Source organism: Neomonachus schauinslandi, chromosome 4, assembly GCF_002201575.2.
Source record: "Neomonachus schauinslandi chromosome 4, ASM220157v2, whole genome shotgun sequence".
Classification (NCBI taxonomy): domain Eukaryota; kingdom Metazoa; phylum Chordata; class Mammalia; order Carnivora; family Phocidae; genus Neomonachus; species Neomonachus schauinslandi.
In genome coordinates, this window is record NC_058406.1 from 57,734,602 (window position 1) to 57,756,770 (window position 22,169).

Here is a 22,169-nt window from a genome sequence, read left to right on the forward strand (position 1 = left end):
TTTGGCCTAATTTGTTATAAGGGTCAGAGTTTTGTGGAATAGCAAGCAAGGAGATCTATTCTAGTGCCTTTTCATAGGTTATTGGCCGACAGAATTGAAACTGTGAACATAAAGGAAATTTCCCTGGAGAGTAAAATTCTTTGTAGAGATGACAAAATGATTAGGCCAGCAGTGCTATTGAGCTAAACTTTATGGAAACTCACCACAGAGCAAAACACATTAAAATACTTTTTTTTTGTCAATAAAAAATAATTTCGTGTTCAATGACAAAAATGTACAGAAGGGGAAAATATTGGCAGCCTTTCTGCTTTGTTAAGGAGTAGGTATAGCTGGTTTTAATAACAACCAATACATAAATACTACTTCTTTTAAATGTATATAGATTTTTTTTAGACTCTTAAAGCACTATAGCTGAAAGAGAATTTGGTTATTTATTTTATCCTCCTCATTTTATAGATGAGGAAACTGAGGCCAGAGAGTTAAGTGCTTTACTTAAGGACTTGTCCAAGTAAAGGCAAGAACCTAAATTGCCTGTCTCTTAGGCTAGGACTCCTAATACTATTTTATGGTTAATTTTGAAACTCCTTTTGATTTTTCAGTATCTTTTTGGTACCTAATTCCCACAAACCTGCTACATTTCAAGGCTGATCAATGACAACTGCAAATACCAAAGCTGCATTCTCCCTTTGGCATTTACTGACCCTTTGTCAACCATGGGGATGTATGTGTAGCTTCACTAGCTTGAGGATGCAGCTGTCAAATTGCCTCTTAACCTGAGAGAAACACATCAGTAGAGTAATTAATCTTGTACAACCCTCTTTATCAGCCTGACCACTTTTTTTTTTCATCATTACAAGTGAATGCCTATGTGCATGGCTGATTTAATTAATAATTCTAATAAAAGAGACAGTATCATAGTGATATACATAAGTACATGAATAAATGAATTAAAGAACCAGCGCTGTTCTTGAATATCCAGTGAGATAAAGTTACACAGTTACTGGGGTTACAGAGACTGAGCTTCAATGTTTGGATCATCCGTACCGGAGAGGAAAGAAAAGGAAACTGACATTTAATGAGGCACTGTATTAGCTATTTTACATATCCTATATCATTTGATCTTCACCACAACAGGATAAAAATAAGTTATTTCCCCTATTTTATAGATGAGACAACTGAAGTTTAAAGATTGGGATTGCGAGAACTGCCCGAATGGGAGACTACGGCTTCGACTCAGATCTGTTTGCTTCCAAAGCTTTCGGTGGTTGGCGTGTGTAGTGGAAAGAGCATTGGAACAAGCGTAGGAAAAACTAAGCCAGTTCTAGCTTTAGATCTGCTGTGAAAATATACAACTTTGAGTTCCCTCACCTATAGAGTGAAAGAACTGGTCGAGACTGAAAGTTTTCAAACCTAATCTTGTGCAACTCTGCGGCTTTTTGATGGGCCTCAGGGTCACTGTACAGTGTGATATGGAGGCAAAAGACAGAATTTTCCACATTTACCTCCAAATCAACCAAATGAACTCCAATTTTATCTTTGTTATATATTAAGGTCTTGCATCAAGTTTTATTTGGGGAAAGAAAGGAATCCACTGCTTTAAAAAGTTGGCGAAAAAGTAGGTAACATCTGAGACTACTCTAGCTTTAAAGTTCTGTCATTTGACATGGCTAACTAAAGCACTGTTAGCCTTTCTATTCCGCTCTTACTAGTGGGGATTTGGTGAGCTGGAGCACCTTAGGTTCCAACAGTTATTTTGATACTTCAACCTTTTGGGTATCATCTCTCATGTATGGCCCTGAATGACTATATTGTGTCTAGCTTCTTGAGAACACACAAAGCTTCTAGGAATAAGGTCAGGGAGGAAAAAGTCTTTTGCTTCCCTCATACTGCATTTCAGCAAATTTGTATACTTCCATGATGTGTATGACGATTATGTATGTGTGTATTTCAGTTTAGCAGAGTGCCATTCAGTAGGTTGATGTAGCTATATCAAAGTCTACCTACAACTGCAAACTTAATTTTTGTCAAATATTTATTACTAGAACATCCAGGCAGGGCTTTCCATTAACATCTTAAAGCTGTGAGGATAAAGCTAGTTGGCTCACGTAGCACACTGTCTTCAATAATCACCAAGTCTAAATTTATTACTGTCTCTTTCAACCAAAATGAAATTCCTATCTCTTTTAAGCTCCAGGAGGGGAGATCAATTTCAATCTAAAATATGAATCATTCAAATTTGTGGTATCACCTTTCACATGGAATCAGGGTTCATTATAATACACAAAAGTAACAGAGAGCCCATACAGTTACTTACTGGCATGTGGGGACATTTGTAGCAAGCAGAGAGCTGAAATATTACTTGCAAGGGCACAGCTGGCTCCATATGCAACAAATCAGTCAAAAAATAACGTTTGCCTGCCTCAGTCGGATCTAAACAAGGAAAAACTGTTATGCCAGCCACATTCTTACTTTCTCCAATAGCTTCTTCCATTTTCCTTTTGGATACCAGCTACTGACTCTTTTTTTTTTAATTTCAAAAAGAAGGTGTCCATCAAATTAAACAGACTGGGAAGAAATATCCTCTAACATGAAAGGAGATTTTCCAGAAACTTAAATAGCACTGATTGTATAAAACATTTGAAATTGGAACTTCATTATTGTCTCCACAGCGTTGCTAAGGCAGGGAAAAGACAACGTTTTGGTGAGTCCTTTGAATATTTTATGTGTAATATTTCTGAGGCAAATGCTTTGTTATTTGAATAAATGCATGTGTGTGCACGTGTGTGTGCGCGCACGCACGCACGCACACACACACAAGAAAAGGAGAGAAGTCCTTATCACATCATTAGGACCTATATTCTAGCAATAGATTTGATACTCCCCACTTTTGGAAACACATAAAAGAGGAATTTGGCACCCACACACTGGAGCAGTATTAATATCTGTGTAGGCCTGTATGCAAAGACTATTAATATTAAAGCTTGACTTGTCCCAAATATTTTCATATATTAGGTCCCCGGAGAAAGGTGTATTAAACCAAAGTTATGTGAATTTTAAGCACTTTGTTTATGTGGCTAAGATTTTTTCCTTCTTAACTAATCTCTTTCCTTACTTCCCTTTAGATTGTGGTTCTTTGTGTCTTATAATGAATATCTGTTTTTTTTTAAGAAGGTGGGAAGCAAAACATATACAACATATTTTACCTATAGAAATGACTTCTATTGGTTACTAAATTACAATCAAATAATGGTGTAAATTTGATGAATTGGACCCATAGATGGCAGGATGGGATCATTCAGTTCACGTTCTTTAAGGGGAAGACTTAAAGGAATCATCTCTTTCAGTTGCTCATGTTCAGGAAATAAAAAACACAACTGAAAAATAATATAAAATCCCAAATAATTCTGAATCCCAAATTTTTTACTTAATAAGGAATTTTGCTATGAATAGTTAGCATGCTGTCATCTATTATTAATTTTGTTAAAGCACTTGCTCCTTGAGGCTAGTCTACACTGATCTACAGATACTTTCTCTCTCTCTCTCTCTCTCTCTCTTTCACACACACACACACACACACACACAGATGTTTTCATTGCAGGTTATATTTCAGAAATTTCTGGACAGATAATTTAGAAGGTGAGGGATTCATTGTATACTAGGTTTCCTGTAGTTTTCCTAACATAAATTTTGCTTTCCCCTAACTTGAGAAATTATATATTCTTTACGTAAAGTAATTCTATTGATGAAGTTACTAACATCCCTGCTTAGAATTATAGTCCTCTTACTATTATAGTCGAAAGCCTACAGGCCATGGAAGGCAAAGGGGTTTAAGGTGACTTCATTTTAAATCAGTCCTTTCTTGTTTCTCTGGGACTGAAGAAAAATGTGAGAAAAGAGGCTAGCAAATGGAGAATGAGGGAGGCTTGCAGAAAAACAAGAAGCATCACCAAAGACTGATGTCCTGCATCTTTGACGTTGCCGGTCAGGGAGTGGTTGATGTAGACACGGCCATTGGACATATTAATCATAAAGCAAGCCCAATTCAGACCAGCGGCTAAAGTGTCAAGGCAGATCATCAGCCTGTGTTCTTCATCTCAGTGGTTGATTTTCAGACTTTTCTGATCTGCTGTAGCATTGAACACTGCTGACCAACCCTCTTCTTGAAGGAGTCTCCTCCTGTGCCTTATATGACACTGATCTTCCTCTGGCATCTCTGTCCACACTGAATCCACGAGCTTCTACAGGGTGTTTCAACTTTTCTGCTCACTGCTGATTTTACTTGGATTTTGGTCCTTGCTCAGCTTTTTGCTATACATGACTGAAATGACCACTTCCATTCCGATAACTTGGAAATCGCATCTCCATTCTGGACTTTACATCCAGCTACCTACTGAACATTGCCTCTAATTGAGGCACTTTTCTTCTTTAAATCTCTAAAATTAAAGTCACTTTTCTTCTTTCAATCTCTGCCTTCTCCCCACATCTGAAAATGCTAATCCTCTTCTCATGTTCTATCCTGGTTAATCTTACCCAACTAAATGTTGGGAGTTACCTGGATTCCTACAGTTCCTTTCTCATTCTCTCCACATTTGGTCATTAACTCCTCTCTCCTGATTTCTCTCTCCTCTCTCACCTCTGCCCCTCTTTTTTTTGCAATTATCTTCTTGTCAGTCTAATACCTGGGTTGAGCCCTCACATTACCTAAGAATGTCTTTCAGAAAGAAAATCTGTTCATAACCTTCCTTTATTAAAAATCCTTCAATGGCTCTCCAAAACCAGAAGGATAAAGTCCAAGCTCATTTGCGGCCCTTCCTGTCTTAATTCTACCAATTTGTCCAGTCATCTCTCAATAGTCTCTTCTCCCACCTTTTACTCTAACCATATGAAGATACTACCATGTCTTCAAATGTATCAGATTGTTTCATACTTCCGTGTCTTTATAGTAGCTGCTTCATATTAGAGTATTCCCACTCCCAACCCCTTTATCATTTCATACCCAGGCTCAATCCTATCATGTCCTTTGTTCAAGGGTCATCTCTACAGCTTACCCTCAGTCACTGGGACTGAGTTGATCATTCTCTCATTTGTGCCACTGTACACTGTGCTCATGATTGTTCTTGAATGAATTCTGCAAACTTCTGCCTTTGAAAATGACACAGTGGTGGCTAAAATGGTATTTCGAGTTGTATCTTAGTTATAATTCTCATAGTGATATTACCTACTCTGGGTGACAGTCCTTTCATAGCCCTCAAGACCAGATTAAGAGCCTCTTCTCTGCCTTAGGATGCTATTGTTCCTGTACTGCATTACAGTTCTCTGGGTCTTATCTCTCTCCTTGCATTCATCTGAGAACTCTCTGAGGATCGGTTTCCAGATCAATTAATTCTTTTCTTTTCAACATTGAGTACAGTGCTTTGTACATTGGAGGCAGTCAATATTTTTATGACGAATGAAGGTTGGTATTGAATAAATTATTCGAGACTGAAAATAGAATAATTATTTTAGTTTTGCCTTCACTCTTTGCATCTCCTAGATGTCTGAACTTCTGTGCAGCAAACATCATATTTAATCTGGAATTAGTACCACAAAGCCTGCTTCCTGCACTGACCAAGGATGAGGTTAAGTTATGAGCTAGAGTTGGGACATTATTTCAGATTCGCCTGCCTTCCCCCTGGCTTGCCAGGGACAGTTTACCATCTAAACCTGTAGTAAAGTGTTGGGCACTGGGTCAACAAATAAGGTCAGCCATCTATATATTGCTTTGTGAACTGAGTGCTCTTAGAGGATATGATATAATAACAATGGCTAACATTTATTGTTTATTTTGTTCCAGGCTGAGTAATAAATGCTTTACATGCATCATCCCATTTATTTTTTATCCTATAGATGGGAGCTGGTATTGTCCTCATTTTATCAATGAATTTACTGAGGCTTTGGCATTTGCTTACTCATAAAGTCGCACATAACTGATATGGAGTAAAACTGGGATTCAAACAAAGTCCTGCTTGACTCATTTTATGTGAAACACACACACACACCCCAAAGAATGTTGAATCATTTTTTTTTGATGGTCTTAGTTATAGCAAAGCTCTAAATTATAGCTTCTTGCCTTCTGTCTTCTTGATGATCTAGGAAATGCAAGTTGTTACAAACCAGGAGTAGACTGTATCAGTCCAAAATCTATCCTAGGTAGTTATGGCTGGGGAGCTGATTCCTAATGGCTAAAGCTCTGTTAGAAAGCTATTATCAATCAGTTTGAGTGTTTGCTATGTATAAACACTATACTAGCAACTCACATTTCTGATAACCCTGTCTTTGAGTGTATGAACTATCAGGGATACAAACAACGAAAACATGGAAATTTTCTTATTCATGGCATGTTCCAAATATCACCATGTACACAAATGGCAGATTTTTTGGTGTCTATTTCTTTTCTCTTGGACAAGAAAGTGGGCAAGCTAGCTTTACACACTCCCTTAACTATAGGAAGGGCTGATATTCAGCAATAGGTTTTTAACAGCTGGTCATAGGCCAATACTAGATCAGCTTAGGACTGGCTGCTAGTCTTGGATCAATTTAGAGGTTGAAGACTCTCCCATTCATAGACCTTGTGAAGAGCTGACAGAAGCTCTTCTCAAGTGACATAGTGCACTTTCCAGCTAGCATCACGTGGACTTCAAGAAAGCTGCCTTTCCGCATAATACAGTTTGTAGATTCACAATGCCTGTGTTGGATAACTGTACCATCCAAAGAGATTTAAAATGCCATAAAAACGTGTGTTTAAATGGCCCTGAGTCTCATTTTTGTGTAAGTTTTCAGTCAAACATTGAGCCCATTCATCTTTCATATACTTAAATTTGATATCTGGTATATGCTGTTTACATCTAAACACTTGTTTTAAAAAGTTTTATATGCTGAAGAATAGCACCCTAAATTATTAAAAAAAAAAGTTGATAAAAAACACAAGAAGGACAAATATGTTATATGTATAGGGTTTAGCTTTGGAAGAATATGTTGCAAATGATGCAATTTATCTTTCACTCCATTGATGCTTTTACATTCATAGTAAGAGGCAGGGAAATGTAAGAATTAAAAACTTGGGCTCTGGAGCAAGACCTGAGGGATTCAGGGTTTTGCTTTGTCACTTATTAACCATTTGACTTTGGTCATACTTTTAATCTCTCTTCATCTTAGTTTCCTCATTTGTAAGAAGTAAATTATAGAATTTACCTCTTTGGATCACAGAATTAAATGAACAAATTCATATAAAGAGATTAGAATGATATCTGGTCTACAGTAAGCTCACAATAAGTGTTACTTGTAATCCTCCTGCTATTGCCTTGCATATCTAGAGATCACAAATACATGTTTTACATTTAAAACCCAGTTCATTCATTTATTCATTAGCCATTTAATCACTTATTCAATGTTTAACAAATTCATTTATTCCCTAAAGATTTATTGATTACCTATTAAATAGCAAGCACCCTGCTTGGTGATATGAGAGAGAACATAATGAATCAGGTATTGATCCTATATTCTTAACAAACAAACAAATACTGGAGAGAGATGAAAAGCATATACAGATAATTATTGTACAAACAGAGATGCTCAGTGAAGTAAGAGCTTCAAATGAGGTCATACAAGAATTCTGAATATATAGACATTTTTCAGACTTCTAGGGCTATGCTCATAATTACAGATAAGATTTGCATATTATGTCTTTGTTGACAAATTAATCAAATTGCTCTAGTATTTCGTAGCACCTCTACATCCAGGAAGCCAGTGGCAAAGGGAGATGATTAGAGTCCATTCTAAAGACACCATGCTTAGAAGCCCTTTCAGCAGTGCATTATTTCCAAATGATTGTGTTAAGGTTGCCAGAGCACCACAAACACTTAAGTAAGTGACATTTGTTCTTAATTTGTCACACTCATTAATGTTTCAGTTTCAAAAGTCAGAATGTGTTTCAGAAATTTAAACAGCAAAAAGTTAATGCGTTATTAAGCTTTAAATTTTTCTTTACTTTGTCTTTTTAATTCATTTATTCTTTCAGGTTCTTGAATATGTAAATCATTTAAAATATTAATAGTATACCAAAGAAGTATCAATATTTATATTAAATTGGAATTCACACTGCTCTGTAATATTTTTAATGGTTTATATTATTCATAATTACACTAAATAAATCATCCTCATGGAAGAAACTTAAGCAAGTTTATTATACTATGGCTATTGCATGGCAAGCAGTGTTTTTCAGAGTGGGGGTATTAAGAAATATTAAGTAATATTAAGCTGGAATAATAAGTGATGTGTTGTTTTTAAAGTGCATAGAGAGCAAATGCTTTTCAAGTGATTATTTTCTATTAACAACTAATATATTTTATTTAACATCAGAAGTACTTTAATTGTGGTAATTCCAAGTTCATAAATCATGAAACTTCTTATATTTTTAAGTAGTAGAAGTATTATACGTCCCATCCTTCTGCAAAATGGAAGTGATCATGTCTGTAATGAATTACACAATATTCGCATTTTTCAGAAACAGCTTAATATCACAGGATGATAACATAAATATATGTATGTCAGCTTACTATAAAAATATTAACTATAAAAGATAAGGATGATTCAGATAACTTTGTTGAACTGAAAAGACAGTATATACTGCCTAATCTTTGAACATTTTGAGAAATACTCCACTTCAAAATTAGGACTATTTTATGGTTATGAAAATGTGTTGTTTATTCAGCTCCTAAAAAACACTACGAGTAATTGTAAGAGAAAACATCAGCTTAGGTTTCACTCCCTTCACCTAATCCTCATGTTTGTTCTTCCTTTTTCATTTCTAGACCTTAGGAACCAAGATATATTAGAAATATAGTATTTATTTTAGCAAAACCTTAAGCTGCATTTCAAATACAGTTTTGAGTAAAAACATCTATATGGATAAAATACTCTGTCCATGATCATTTACTTACTCTTTCATTTTACATATGGCATGTGAAATTCTCACTATTCCAAGATGAATGTCTAAAGAAAACCAACCAAGAGTAAATTCAGCCAAAATTAACCTATGCTTCAGGCTAATGTAACACATTTTTAAAAACAAAACAAAACAAAAAAAACAAAAGCCCACCAAACCATCTTCAGTCAGAAGACATTTTTCAGTGGGTCCTATTATTTAGGTAATTTTTCCCTTTTCTCAGCTCTAAGATATCTTTCTAAACACATGTAGACTTCAATAGGGATTCAAAAATTCTCCAACACCCATACCATTTAGGGGCCAAGTCTCCTCTGCGTAAGGGATGTGTCACATCAGGCTGAGTTCTCAAATGAACATACGCCATTCTCAGGTGTTATCTCTGCTGATGGTCAGGAGCCAAGGGGCCCCCGGGAGCATTTTGGCAATACCGTGTTACTTACGGTTGAGAGGCAGGCTTGCGTTGGTTGTGCCGAGCTTGTTGGCAGCCACACAAGTATAGTTGCCGAAATGCTCTTGGGTCACATTGGTAACAGTGAGAATGGACCTTGTGCTGAAGTTTTGAATAATGATTCCTTGTTGGCCATTGAAGAGCCTAGAAGACAAAATAAACTCTAGGTAAACAGGCATCGTGAATACCATCTTTAGTTTTAGCTTCATCGGGGTTGTCATGGCAACCCACAGACAGTTTTGTCCACACTCACGTTAGCATATAATGTGATAATATAATGCAATTATATTTTCCTTACGTTAGTAGATGTCGGGGAGGAGAAGCTGTTTGACAGCTGTAGATTGTTACCATGGGATGATTTGTGCTCTACAACAAGCTAAATTCAGATTGCCACATGTCCTGTTCATACACTGATTTGTATTTTAGAAATACAATATTTGTATTTTAGAAAACTAAGTACACTACAGCAATGGTATCTCATCTGCTAAGTTGAGAAAGAGTAAAGCAAATTAAATATAATGATTTTATCAAAAACACACAAACTGATGGTTTCTGAAAAATTGGCTAGGATATGTCTAGGCCATTTCAGATGATATTATTGAATAACCCCCATGAAAGTTAACCCCACAACTGTGATAAGATGGTTCTGAGTCTGGGATCAACACCACTTCGCAGCAGCTACTTAAGGCCCAGACAGGTGACTTGCTGTTAAACCCAGAAAAAACGCAGCGGCCTAGCATTGAGAAGAGCATTTCAAGTGGTCTCATCTTAGTCACATATTAGGAATGCAGCTGGGAAAGTTCTCTAACCTTTCTGGGCCTCAATATAAAATTCAATTCTCCCTGATTCCACCCTGACTACCCAACAATCTCTCTCCGGGCTTACCAGCAGAAGTCTCACTCTCCAATAGACTGGCAGAGTGTCTCTGTTCTCAGGGCTTGCCATGCCCACTCCTGCTTCACTCTTTTCCAGATCTGCATCCAATGGTCATATGCTCCTTGTATCTCTTGCTAGCTGGATCCTTCCCTCCTCACTAAGGTTTGATCTGTGTCCTATCTCGCCCACTCTAATGCTCCTTAAATGACTCTTCCTTCTCTCTCTCTCTGCATGTTTCTCTCTAAATTGTTGTGGGATTTCTAAAACCAAAGTCACATTCTTGCATTGTTCTCTGTAGCCGTTTCCGGGCACACGGGTCTTTTCAACCCAAATAAATTGAATTGCTTTAAATTCCTCAAAAGGCAAGGCCATATGGACACACTTTATTTTATATTTGAGTCCTGCATAGCACTCAATAGTACAAAAAAATAGTTTGGGGTGCCTGGGTGGCTCAGTCAGTTAAGGATCTGCCTTTGGCTCAGTTCATGATCCTGGGGTCCTGGGACTGAGCCCGTCGGGCTCTCTATTCAGTGGGGAGTCTGCTTCTCCCTCTCTCTCTGCCCCTCCCCTGCTGTGCTCTCTCTCTTGCTCTCTCTCTCTCATACACATAAAATCTTAAAAAAAAAAAAAGCAAATAGTTCTGAGATCAACAGAGTTGGGGTGACATCCCCACAACACAGGGATTGGTAAGCCCTCTCAAGAAATTCTCTTTCTAAATACAAATTCTGAAATAATGAGGATGCCAACCAGATGATAACGTCTCCCTAACTAACCCCAAAGTTTACGATGAAAAGATGTGCTGATCACAATATGGGCTATATAAGCTCATAGCCCAAATGGTGTGGCATTTTTTTCTTTCTTAATATGTTCAAGTTTTAGTACTAAATATTTCTTTAATCATGAAGATGCTAATAAGTGGCATTCCCCTGAGAGTTTAGGTTGAACTCCTTTGCATTCAGATGCATGTGACTTGCATCTGAATTTAGATAAAATATACTGTAGTTACATGCAGATTAAGATAAGCAGCCATGCTTGATTACCCTGGGAATTACTTATATTTCATGTAATAGCTGAATTTGACTTACCCAAAACTCAAACTTTAATCAGATTAATAAAACTTTGAGTTAAATAAACATTGAAAAACTTTAACTTGAGCAATAAACCTAATGATCTGCAACTCTGACACAAGAAAATAGGGCATAAAATATCAAGGATATGGCAGTTTTTACTCCCCTGTCTCATATTGCAAATCTATCAACATTTATGCCAAAATACCATCCTGATTATTGCATATTTTCCTACATCACATTAATAACTTAATTTTTAACCAATTAGTATACACTATGCATAAAAATCCACAGCTTCATTGTCCAGAGGTCTTTGGCATTATGGCTCAAATCTATCTGCCCATGTCTATGCTTTGGACACATTCTCCAGAGGGCTCAGCAACATCCTGGACTACTAAATCCCCATTGTGCCCCACCTACCAAAACTGAGATTCATTTTGGTCCTAAAGAACGAAGAAGAAATTAGTCAGGGTCTTCATTTGGCTAGACTCTGGGGAGAAAATCTCAAGAGAGAAGAGTCAGCAACTTGACAGCATTATTTGCTTATGTTCCTTCAGGCTGTCTTTCTAGTTGGCTTCTAATTCTCTGCCCTTCAATGTGTCTAAGGGCAAAGCCCCATGTGTTGCTAAGTCATGCAGCATATCCACACTCTGTATGTGTAGAGACCCATTCTTGGCCTCTGGCCGGCGCTGCTGTGTGCATCCTTACCAGAGGGGCATGTCCGTGGGACAGCAGGGGTAAATACTCCTGCTGCTCCCCCTAGCCTGGCAAGTGATGAAGGCCAATAAAACAGAAAAGTTATCTTCCTTGGGGGGATGTACTTCCCTTTAAAGGAAGCTACCTTTCTGAGATTACTGGAGAAGTCCTAAACTTACTTTCTTCTAGAGTTGGGAGTTTTCAAAATGCTAGCTCCTCAAATACCCTGTAAGAACCTATCTTTACCCAGTAGATGGCTGAGACAGACTTTCCAAAGCTGACCTTAAGGGAGAATGACTTCTGAGATGATATATATCTCTGGAGGTGTACTTCTGTGATTTTCCTGCAGGAATCCTGAGGGTACATGGGGCGAGGGGCTTTCTCAGCTATTCAGATCAATTCTGAAAATTGTCATTGCTAGAAAGATGAGTCCTATGCTTAGGTGATTAGGGACTTGGCTGGGCAGCACATGTCTTTGAAGATCTTTGGAGGCCCTTCAGAAGGTCGAAGCTGAAGAGAAGGATCAATCAGACAAACAGGTGTTTGCAACTGAGTTTATCTTAGTCACAATGGGGACCCTGTTAAGATGAATACTTCTACCTTTAGTTACTGGATATAGAAATTTGAACCACATTTATAAGTCCCATCATGTCTGTCCCTAATGTAATTTCAATCTTTGACTAAAAACAAATTAAAAAAAAGAGCTCTTCAATTGATGATATTGTTTTTTCTTTATGAAAGAGTTTTATTCGAAAATTGCTGGATATAGTTATATTTTCTGTAAAGAAAATCATTTTTTATCAATAAAAACATATATTTGACAAATTAAATTGTTATTCTGTGTTAAAGAAAGTTCTTGATAGCTTTCAAACATGCACATATCAGCCTATTAACAGAAGGACCCTGGCCCCACTGAATTTTTCTTTTTTTTTTTTTAAGATTTTATTCGTTTGACAGAGAGAAAGAGCACAAGCAGGCAGAATGGCAGGGAGAGGGAGAGGGAGAAGCGGGCTTCCCGTCCAGCAGTGAGCCCGATGTGGAATTCAATCCCAGGACCCTGAGATCATGACCTGAGCCGAATGCAGACACTTAACCAACTGAGCCACCCAGGCACCCAGAATTTTTCATATCCGTCCCAGACTTGTTTGAAACCAGACTTCCTTAAATCAGTGATGTGAAATCTTAAGTGACAACTCAAGCAATAGTTCACAATACACCTTGCAATAAAACCAGAGAACTAAATCCAGAATATTACCTTATTTGGAGTTCTCTCCTTTCCCTAAATACTTAAGTCTTTCAAGTTCTAAGAGAATCATTCTTGTATTGACTTAAATTACAGAATAAGAGATATTTTTTTATAGTCCCTCCCCCCCAAAAAGAGAGAAAACAATTTTGTTGAATTAGTGGTTAAATACAGTATTCCTTCCCTCAGAAGTAGACCAGCAGCATTTGGTGCTTGTTTAGAAATTCCTGAGCATTTTTATTTTTTGCATTTTTACCTTTCTGTGGACCCTATGGCTATAAGATCCTTCCATTACTGTGGACCTTGCTGGTCTCTACCCTCTACCACCTATGGTGGTTTGTTCCATACCACTCAGATCAGAATGTTTGTGTCCTCCCCAAATTCATATTTCAAAAACCTAAGCCCCAAAAGTGATGGTATTGGTGGGTGGGGCCTTTGGAAGGTGCTTAAAAATCATGAATGTGAAAGCATGACGAATGGGATTAGTGCCTTATAAGAGGCTCCAGAGAGCTCCCATAGCCTCTTCTGTCATGTAAAGATACAATAAGATGTCTGTGACCCAGAAGAGGACCCTCCCCAGACCATGCTTGCTCCCTGATCTTGGACTTCTAGCCTCCAGAACTATGAGATAACTTTCTGTTGTTTATAAGCTACCTAATCCGCGGTATTTTGTTATAGCAGCCTAGATGGACAAAGACACATACTGAGGACAATTGCCCTCACTCTTCTTCCTTCTGCCTGTCATTAATGCATCATAAATCTGTGAATTGCAGGCTATCTGCCCTGCCAGTAGATGATGCAGGCAACTCATAAATAACACAGCCTGACCAACTAACTAGTTCTGAATTAGAACAGGCTTTTATATTTTCAAGTGTCATTCAGAAAGAAGTACCACATAGGAAGCATGCTAATAACTAAGGATACTTATATATTGGACTCACGAAATGTTCATGAAATTTACAATCATAGCCTCTCTCGGACAGTAACTAGGATGAACAGAAGAGTCCACTGCAACATCCAACAGCAAAACTGACCACAAAGCCATTGGCACTGATTGTTAAGATTGCAGAAATAAACAGCTATACCAGACCTCATTCATTTTATTTATAAATCGAGCCTCATGACACATTTTGGGACTACTGTTTACTATCTGCCTTTCCAGGTCAGGAATAACAATAAATATTCTGGAGAAACAAGCTTTCAAGTGCAAATAGTCACTGAAATACTTCATGGCTAATATAGGAAACATACATAAGCGTATCAGACAACAACATTTAAAATATTAATTTGAAATAGGAGTGGGAGAGGTGTTCTCAAATGATAATAGATGTTTTATCAGACTAGAATTAAAGGAAATATGCTAATAATATATCATGTTATATAAATGGATAAGATTATTATGTTCTTATTAACTGATCTTTGGGTGGTAGCACAGCAGAGATGGAAGATAATAGGGGTAAGAAGGTAGTTTGTGAATCATAAGAATTATATAAGAAAAGGAATGTTACTTCCAACAATGGATTGCAGATTTCTCAATTCTAAGAGGTGGTATGAGCTAAGGATACAACTCAAAAAGAAAAGCTTCAGAAAAAGTCATCGTTGATGGTAAAAACATCACGAGTGATATGGTATTAATGGAAATGAAGTTTTATTTGGTCATCAAATGATGATTAAATACCTCCCATGCTGAAGGCACTGATTTAAGAACCAAAGGTGGGGGAAAAAGACAAATAGGACACATTTCCATCTAAGGACCTTGGCTACACTTAAAAATGTGAAGATGACACTGAGGTGGCATATAGGTCCTTGTACAACACATCTCAATGCCTCTTTCAATGACAGTATTCTAGCTTACATATATTTTGGCTCTGAATCATGGCTGTATCTCTAGTCTTTGTAATGTGAGCAGGAGTGTTTTATGTATGTGCAAAATGTTAGCTGTTCTCAACATACTTATGACTGAAGTAATCTAACATTAAAGAATTTCAATGTTGTACAAAAAAGTTTGATGTGCAGTTTGTGGGAAACTGACATTCAGAAAACATTTAAGCATTTTCAAAGGTATGTCAACTAATCTTCAGAGCAACCCTCGGAGGCAAACATTACTAGTCCCATTTTACAGATGAGAAGAAAAAAGAAGTTTAGAAAAATTAAGTTAATTTATCTTCTATCATCTGGTAAGTAGTAGAACTGACATTCAAATCCAGAACTTCTGACTCAGGGTATTGTCCCAAGTAGCAACTGGTATTTAAATCATTAAGTAGAAACCAGGATACTGTATTTAAGTTTGGAAAGACATGGCAGAAGTCATGAGTGGTTTAAGAAAATTAAGTCAAGCCAGGGAATAGAACCAGTGGAGCTAAATAACCAAGTAATATGTGGTCTATGCACCAGGAAAGCCTGATCCAACCTGTGGGGTGAATCTAATGGGATAGAAAGTAAAAAAATAGTAGGGTTCACTTCAGCCAGCTATTTGCAGATTCCCTGGACCAGAGGCCTCTTAACTATCCATGTGAGGCTTACCCATGCCCATCAGTCTCTTCCAGCAGCTGTCTTTTGCTCCCAGTGGAGTCACTCTTTCAGGCTACTCACAGTCCCAAGATGAGAGGCAGAAAATGGTCTCTTGCCCTGTTTCCTCCTCAAACTACATGCCAGACAACACATACCTTCAGCATTGATTATTGTTTGTTTTTCTTCCCCTAGGTTCACTAAATATTCGGGTTGTAGTAAATCTCTCTCCAAAATGTATCTGTGGAATATAGTCAAGGATGGCAGAAAAAAACATAACCTAGACGAGTGGCAAGAATGCAATAATTTTAAATAAGTTCAAAATTGTCTCTAAAGTTCAAGTCCTAGTGATGCTATGGAGTTAGTCCTTTCTGAGTTGGTCAAATCATCAGCACGTCAAAAACTTCTCTTTACCACACTATTTCAGATACAAGCTTTCATAAATTTGCATGACTTTTGATTACTGTCCATATTCCCCATTAGCATGCAACTCCATCAGGGCAAGCTTCCTAGTTTTTGCTATTCATTATATTCTAAGCGTGGAGCATAATGTTGGGTATTTAATAGGTGTACGGTAAGTAGTTATTGAATGCCTGGCTGAATGAATTATGTTTTCACATTTTTGTATTGCTTAGTTTTTTCATCTGGGAAATGGAAAAACTGAAGCCAATCTCAAAGTGTTGACATAAGAATGGTTTTTAAATATATAAAATGTAGTATCTATACACACACACATAAATGCAGTAGGCACTAGAAATATGATAGGTGTTATTATTGTTCAATGATAGGGTCTGTTTCTTGACAGAACAAATACATTTCCTCTCAGATGGCAGCCAAATATTAAATATTGAAAATACAGGAAATTATTTTTAAAGGAAAGATCTGAGAGAGTGACTGAAAAGATCATAGCATCATGATTTCAAGATGTGCCAAACTCAGTCTCAATTACATGTGTATTATCAATTTCATCTAGGTTTTTCACAGATGTGCAGGGTAAATTAAAAAAAAAGTAAAAAGAAGGAGGAGGAAGAACTGCTAGATACCAGAGAGAAATGAAAACTGATGTGAACATGCTGCTATAGCAACATACTGGTTTACTGTGTTGCTTGGTACTTAAGGCTTGAATACAACATGATATCATTTATTCCTGGGAACAGACTGAAGAATATCATGCATCAATGTCTCAGCCCCAAGGGGTATCTATCTTTAGTTGCACATTTGAATAAATTAATGTATTATAATATATTAGGACATTTTAATGATTTTAGACTTTACTAGGCTATTTAAAATGTATGTCTTGTTTACTTTATCAATTTTAATGAAATTAATAATTTGAGATTAGAGACCTTTGGGCTGCCTTACTTGTGACAATTTGATTCACACAGGGAGGATATTGCCTTTAACTTTACATCAAGTAAACAAAGGCTATAGTGCAGGTGTCAATCCTCCTCTGACTGCAGTGAGTCTTGTATCCCTGACAACCTGGCCTATGACTAGATTTTTCCCCTCTGCTTGAACTGCTTTTCTAATATCAATGTGCCCATTTTAATGTCAAATTTCCTCCCATAATATACCAACACAACCATTTTCCAGAGATCATATTCACCAAAAAGAAATCCTGGAGAGTCAGAACTGAGCAACAGAAACCAGCTTCTGTTTTGCAATTAGGTGTTGGGTTTACCATGTCCTGCAATCTAAGGCTACAGATGAATTTTGTACTAATATTTTCTTCTCAATTTGAAAATGTATTAAAATGAGAATGGTTCTCCTTCATCATGGTTAAAAGGCCACAACTCATTCTTGCAACAGAATGTATTTCAAACACCATGTTAGATGCTGGGAACACAATGGCGAACAGGACAAAGCCGTCACTCTCAGGTAGATTATAGATTAGGAGGAGAGGGACCAGTAAACAAGTTGAGTATCATTTAAAAAGTGCTTTTATAGAGGTAAGCACATGGGAGTACATCTGGAGAGACTCCTTTCCAAGCAGAAATGGGTCTGGGTAGTTTACTGAGAGAAGGTGGTATCTGAATTGAGACTAAAGGACTAATGGAAGGCAGCCAGCCAAAGGTAGCCAGGATGGGTGTGTGTGTGTGGAAGGGGTTTATAAGCAAAATGGCCAACATATGAAAAGCCCTTAAAGATAGAGACCATGTCACAGTTTGTGAACTAAGATATTTTAGGCAGTTATAACCCTATTGTGGGATGGTAGAAAGGCAAGATAGCCAGAGAGGTAAACAGGGGCAGGAACATGAAGGCTTCCCATGCCATACTGTGATGTTAGGACTTTCATCTAGGGACATTCAAGAATCCTTGAAGGGATTTAAGTAGAAAGTGATGAGATCAGGTATTTATTTTGGAAATATTGCTATGAATTTTAAGAATACAACTGAAATCCAGCTGTCTATTGGTGGACTGTGTATGCAGTATCAACACCTTAATTTCAGTATGTTCTAAGCCAAACTCAGTAAATCTCCCCCAAATCTCTTTTCCTATGTTCCCAGCTTCAGTTAATGACTTCACCATTCACCTTATTACTGAGCTGGAAAACTTAAAATTATCTTCAAATAGTCCTTTCCTTATATCTAATCAATCACTGAAATATATAAATACTAACTTTTCTCTCTCTTGCTTTTTTAAAAAAGATTTATTTATTTGAGAGAGAGAGAGAGAGAGAGTTGCATGGTGGGAGGGGCAGAGGGAGAGAGAGAATCTGAAGTAGACTGAGCATTGAGTGCTCAGAGCCTGACACACAGCTGGATCTCATGATCCTGAGAACAGGACCTGAGCTGAAACCAAGAGTCGGATGCTTAACCAATTGCATCATCCAGGGGCCCCTCCTCTCTTGCTTTTTAAATGCACAACTAATACCCTAGTTTAAACCATATTTTGTATCTTTCCCATCCCAACTGCTCTGAGAAACATTTTATGAAAACAGGTGCATACTTTTACTATCCTTGAAAAGTCCTTCAGTGGCTTCCCAAAACCTATAGAATCAAGTCTAAATGTATTATCATGATATTTAAAATGCTCCAAGTCTTGCCCTAACATGCATTTCTAACCCTACCTCCTATTACACCTGATTTCACATCCTGTACCTCAAGGCATAAAAAAGAACCCTCTCCACACAATGCTTACATTACATTGACCATGTTCTTTACTTGCTTATGATTATTCTTGACTTCTTGCAATGTTTGGAAATACTGTTCATTGGTATGAAGCATAAAAGCTACCTTTTCCCTGAAGTATTTGTTAATGCTCTGATTTGAGTTGAATGGACCCCTGTTGTGCACTTTCAAGGACTTAATTTAGGGCTCCCTTATGATCTTCTTACTTGGCCCTTATTTCATTTTGGTGATTTTTATGACAAACTATAAGCTCCAAATCAGGGAATGCAAACTGGACTAGCCCGCTTTCAATTTTGATTGGCCCAAAGTTTTAAATATATTTTGTATGTATGTCTTACATGGACATGTGTTTTCCATTTCCCAGTAGTTGAAATGTTCTTGCTTATTTCATATATTTACCTTTACCTCTTCCCTAGCCTGGGATGATAAAGACCTCATAGGGGTAACAAAACTGTACAGACAAGACTTAGGTTATTAAAAAAAAAAAAGAGGGGCGCCTGGCTCAGTCGTTAAGTGTCTGACTTTGGCTCAGGTCATGATCCCAGGGTCCTGGGATTGAGCGCCACATCGGGCTCCCTGCTTGCTGGGAAGCCTGTTTCTCCCTCTCCCACTCCCCCTGCTTGTGTTCCTGCTCTCTCTCTCTCTCTCTCTCTCTGTGTGTCAAATAAATAAATAAAATCTTTAAAAAAAAAAGAAAAGAAAAGTGAAATATCATCAAAAAAGAAGTTTCTTCAATGCACGAACTTAATTTGTTCTCAGTCTTTTCCAATTATGTCACAGTTAAATGCCCAATGCATATTTGTTGAATGAATACATAAAATCTCAGGTCAGGAAGAAGATTATTTTTAACATGGGATGGTAATGGGTTATTTCCAGTACCCTTCTAAGTCAAAATATGTAACTGCTTAATCTCTTAAGAGAGAGAGAAAAAAATGGGTAGAGAAAGAGAAAGAGAGAGAAAGAGGGAGAGAGAATGAATTAACTTATTTCTAGTCTCTTCTGAATAATCAAAGTTGTATAAAATCTAGAAGAGGGATATCTTGACACAAGACTCAGGAAATTATGGGTTGGTTTTGTTTTTGTTTTTAAAAATCACTTTGTTGGGCGCCTGGGTGGCTCAGTTGGTTAAGCGACTGCCTTCAGCTCAGGTCATGATCCCAGGGTCCTGGGATCGAGTCCCGCATCGGGCTCCCTGCTCTGCGGGGAGCCTGCTTCTCCTCTCCCACTCCCCCTGCTTGTGTTCCCTCTCTCGCTGTGTTTCTCTCTGTCAAATAAATAAATAAAATCTTTAAAAAAAAAAAAAATCACTTTGTTGAGGAATAATATATACAACTCAATGAGTTTGGGATAAGTATACACCTGTGAAACCATCACTACCAAGTCCATAAATATATCCATCACCTACCAAAGTTGCCTTGGAATTAGATTTTATTTCCCATTCTGTACTTCCCTTCAACAAGTCATTTTACCTTTATGAGATAGAGTTTTTTCCCTTAGGTATAATCTAGTTAGAATTGTATGGGGCACCTGGGTGGCTCAGTCAGTTAAGCATCCGACTCTTGATTTCATCTCAGGTCATGATCTCAGGGTGATGAGATCGAGCCCCGCAGGGGGCTGCTTAAGATTCTCTCTCTCTTCCTCTCCCTCTACCCCTACTCATGCATGTGCTCTCTCTTCCCCTCTCTTGCTCTACAATAAAATTAAATTTAAAAAAATCTAGTTAGAATTGTGTGAGGAATGGGTAAGATAGTATACAGTGAGTTATATGTGTTATAAAATTACAAAGTCGGTAGGTAGGGTAAAATTTCCCTGTCATTAAAATTGCCCTTGAAAATTCCTTAAAATTCCTTATTTTAAACTAACATACTTTACAAGAGTCTCCAAAATGGAGGGCAGGTACTCCAAATTGGGTATAAAATGATCTGTTGGAAAATAATAGAATGAAAAGAAAATAATAGAATGCCCATTTATAATTGTATCTCATCTTTTAAATTTTATCTGTTATAGGTCATTTAATGTCTGCAAAATATTAGTTCAAAACTGCATATACACAGTTTACAAATAAGTAATCATATACTGATAGTTTTTCCTAAGTTTTGAATTTTATTCATAGGGATATATATTTCAAAAATGTTGTGGATCACTGCTTTACATCACTGCTCTACCTACCAAGTAGGTACCATTACAAGATGGCAGTGCCATCTTCACAAAATGTTACAAAGTCCATGTTTTTGTAATACTTACTTAAACATTAGTCCATTAAAATTTATTTTATGGGGCGCCTGGGTGGCTCAGTTGGTTAAGCGACTGCCTTCGGCTCAGGTCATGATCCTGGAGTCCCGGGATCGAGTCCCGCATCGGGCTCCCTGCTTGGCAGGGAGTCTGCTTCTCCCTCTGACCCTCCCCATTCTCATGTGCTCTCTCTCAAATAAATAAATAAAATCTTAAAAAAAATTATTTTATGTTTTTGGTCTTAATCCTAAATAAATATACTCTTTTCAAGCCATAGATTAACTTAATTTCATGTCATCAAAGATATTACTTGCTTAGTAGTACTTTGCCTATTCTGAAAATGCCCTTCACTGGATATAAGGAGTCTCTTTCTATTATCAAGAAAAAAAAAGTTTAAATTTTTGGTTTTATATATAATTGAACTCTAAACTCTGATTTTCCCAAAAATAAAATGCATATGGAATAAAATTAAGTCTGTGAGCACTGTCCCTATCAGGTATGCTAAAAGAGCCTGTAGTGTTAAAAAAATAACCATTTTACACCAAAGGATAATATTTTAATAACAAGTATATAACTTTAGTCATTCTCATGATGCTTATCGAAACAGTGTAATAAACTAAAGTTCAAATGGCTAATATTTCTAATGTAAAAAAATAGTTTTTTTTTATTGTCATCCATTATGGAAGCCTATCTTTGAAGATAGTATCTGATGATTCCTTTTTTTTTTTTAAGATTTTTATCTATTTTTTTGAGAGAGAGAGAGACAGAGACAGAGACAGCACAAGCAGGGGGAGAGGCTGGGGAGAGGGAGAAGCAGACTCCCGCTGAGCAGGGAGCCCAATGTGGGGCTCGATCCCAGGACCCCAGGATCATGACAGGAGCCGAAGGCAGATGCCCAAATGACTAAGCCACCCAGGCGCCCCAATAGTATCTGATAACTCTTAACTCTTGATATTCATGTCCCCATTTTCCCCTTCCACATTGA

General features: G+C 37.3%; 1 protein-coding gene across 1 annotated transcript in view; it reads right to left on the bottom strand.

The window, feature by feature from the left end:
- Positions 1-22,169, bottom strand: part of NEGR1 (neuronal growth regulator 1) — an 861,650-nt gene that overhangs the window by 162,644 nt on the left and 676,837 nt on the right. Inside the window, exon 6 of the mRNA XM_021678114.1 lies at positions 9,424-9,575. Within this exon, the coding sequence (XP_021533789.1) occupies positions 9,424-9,575 (152 nt within the window). The remainder of the gene's footprint in view (positions 1-9,423; positions 9,576-22,169) is intronic.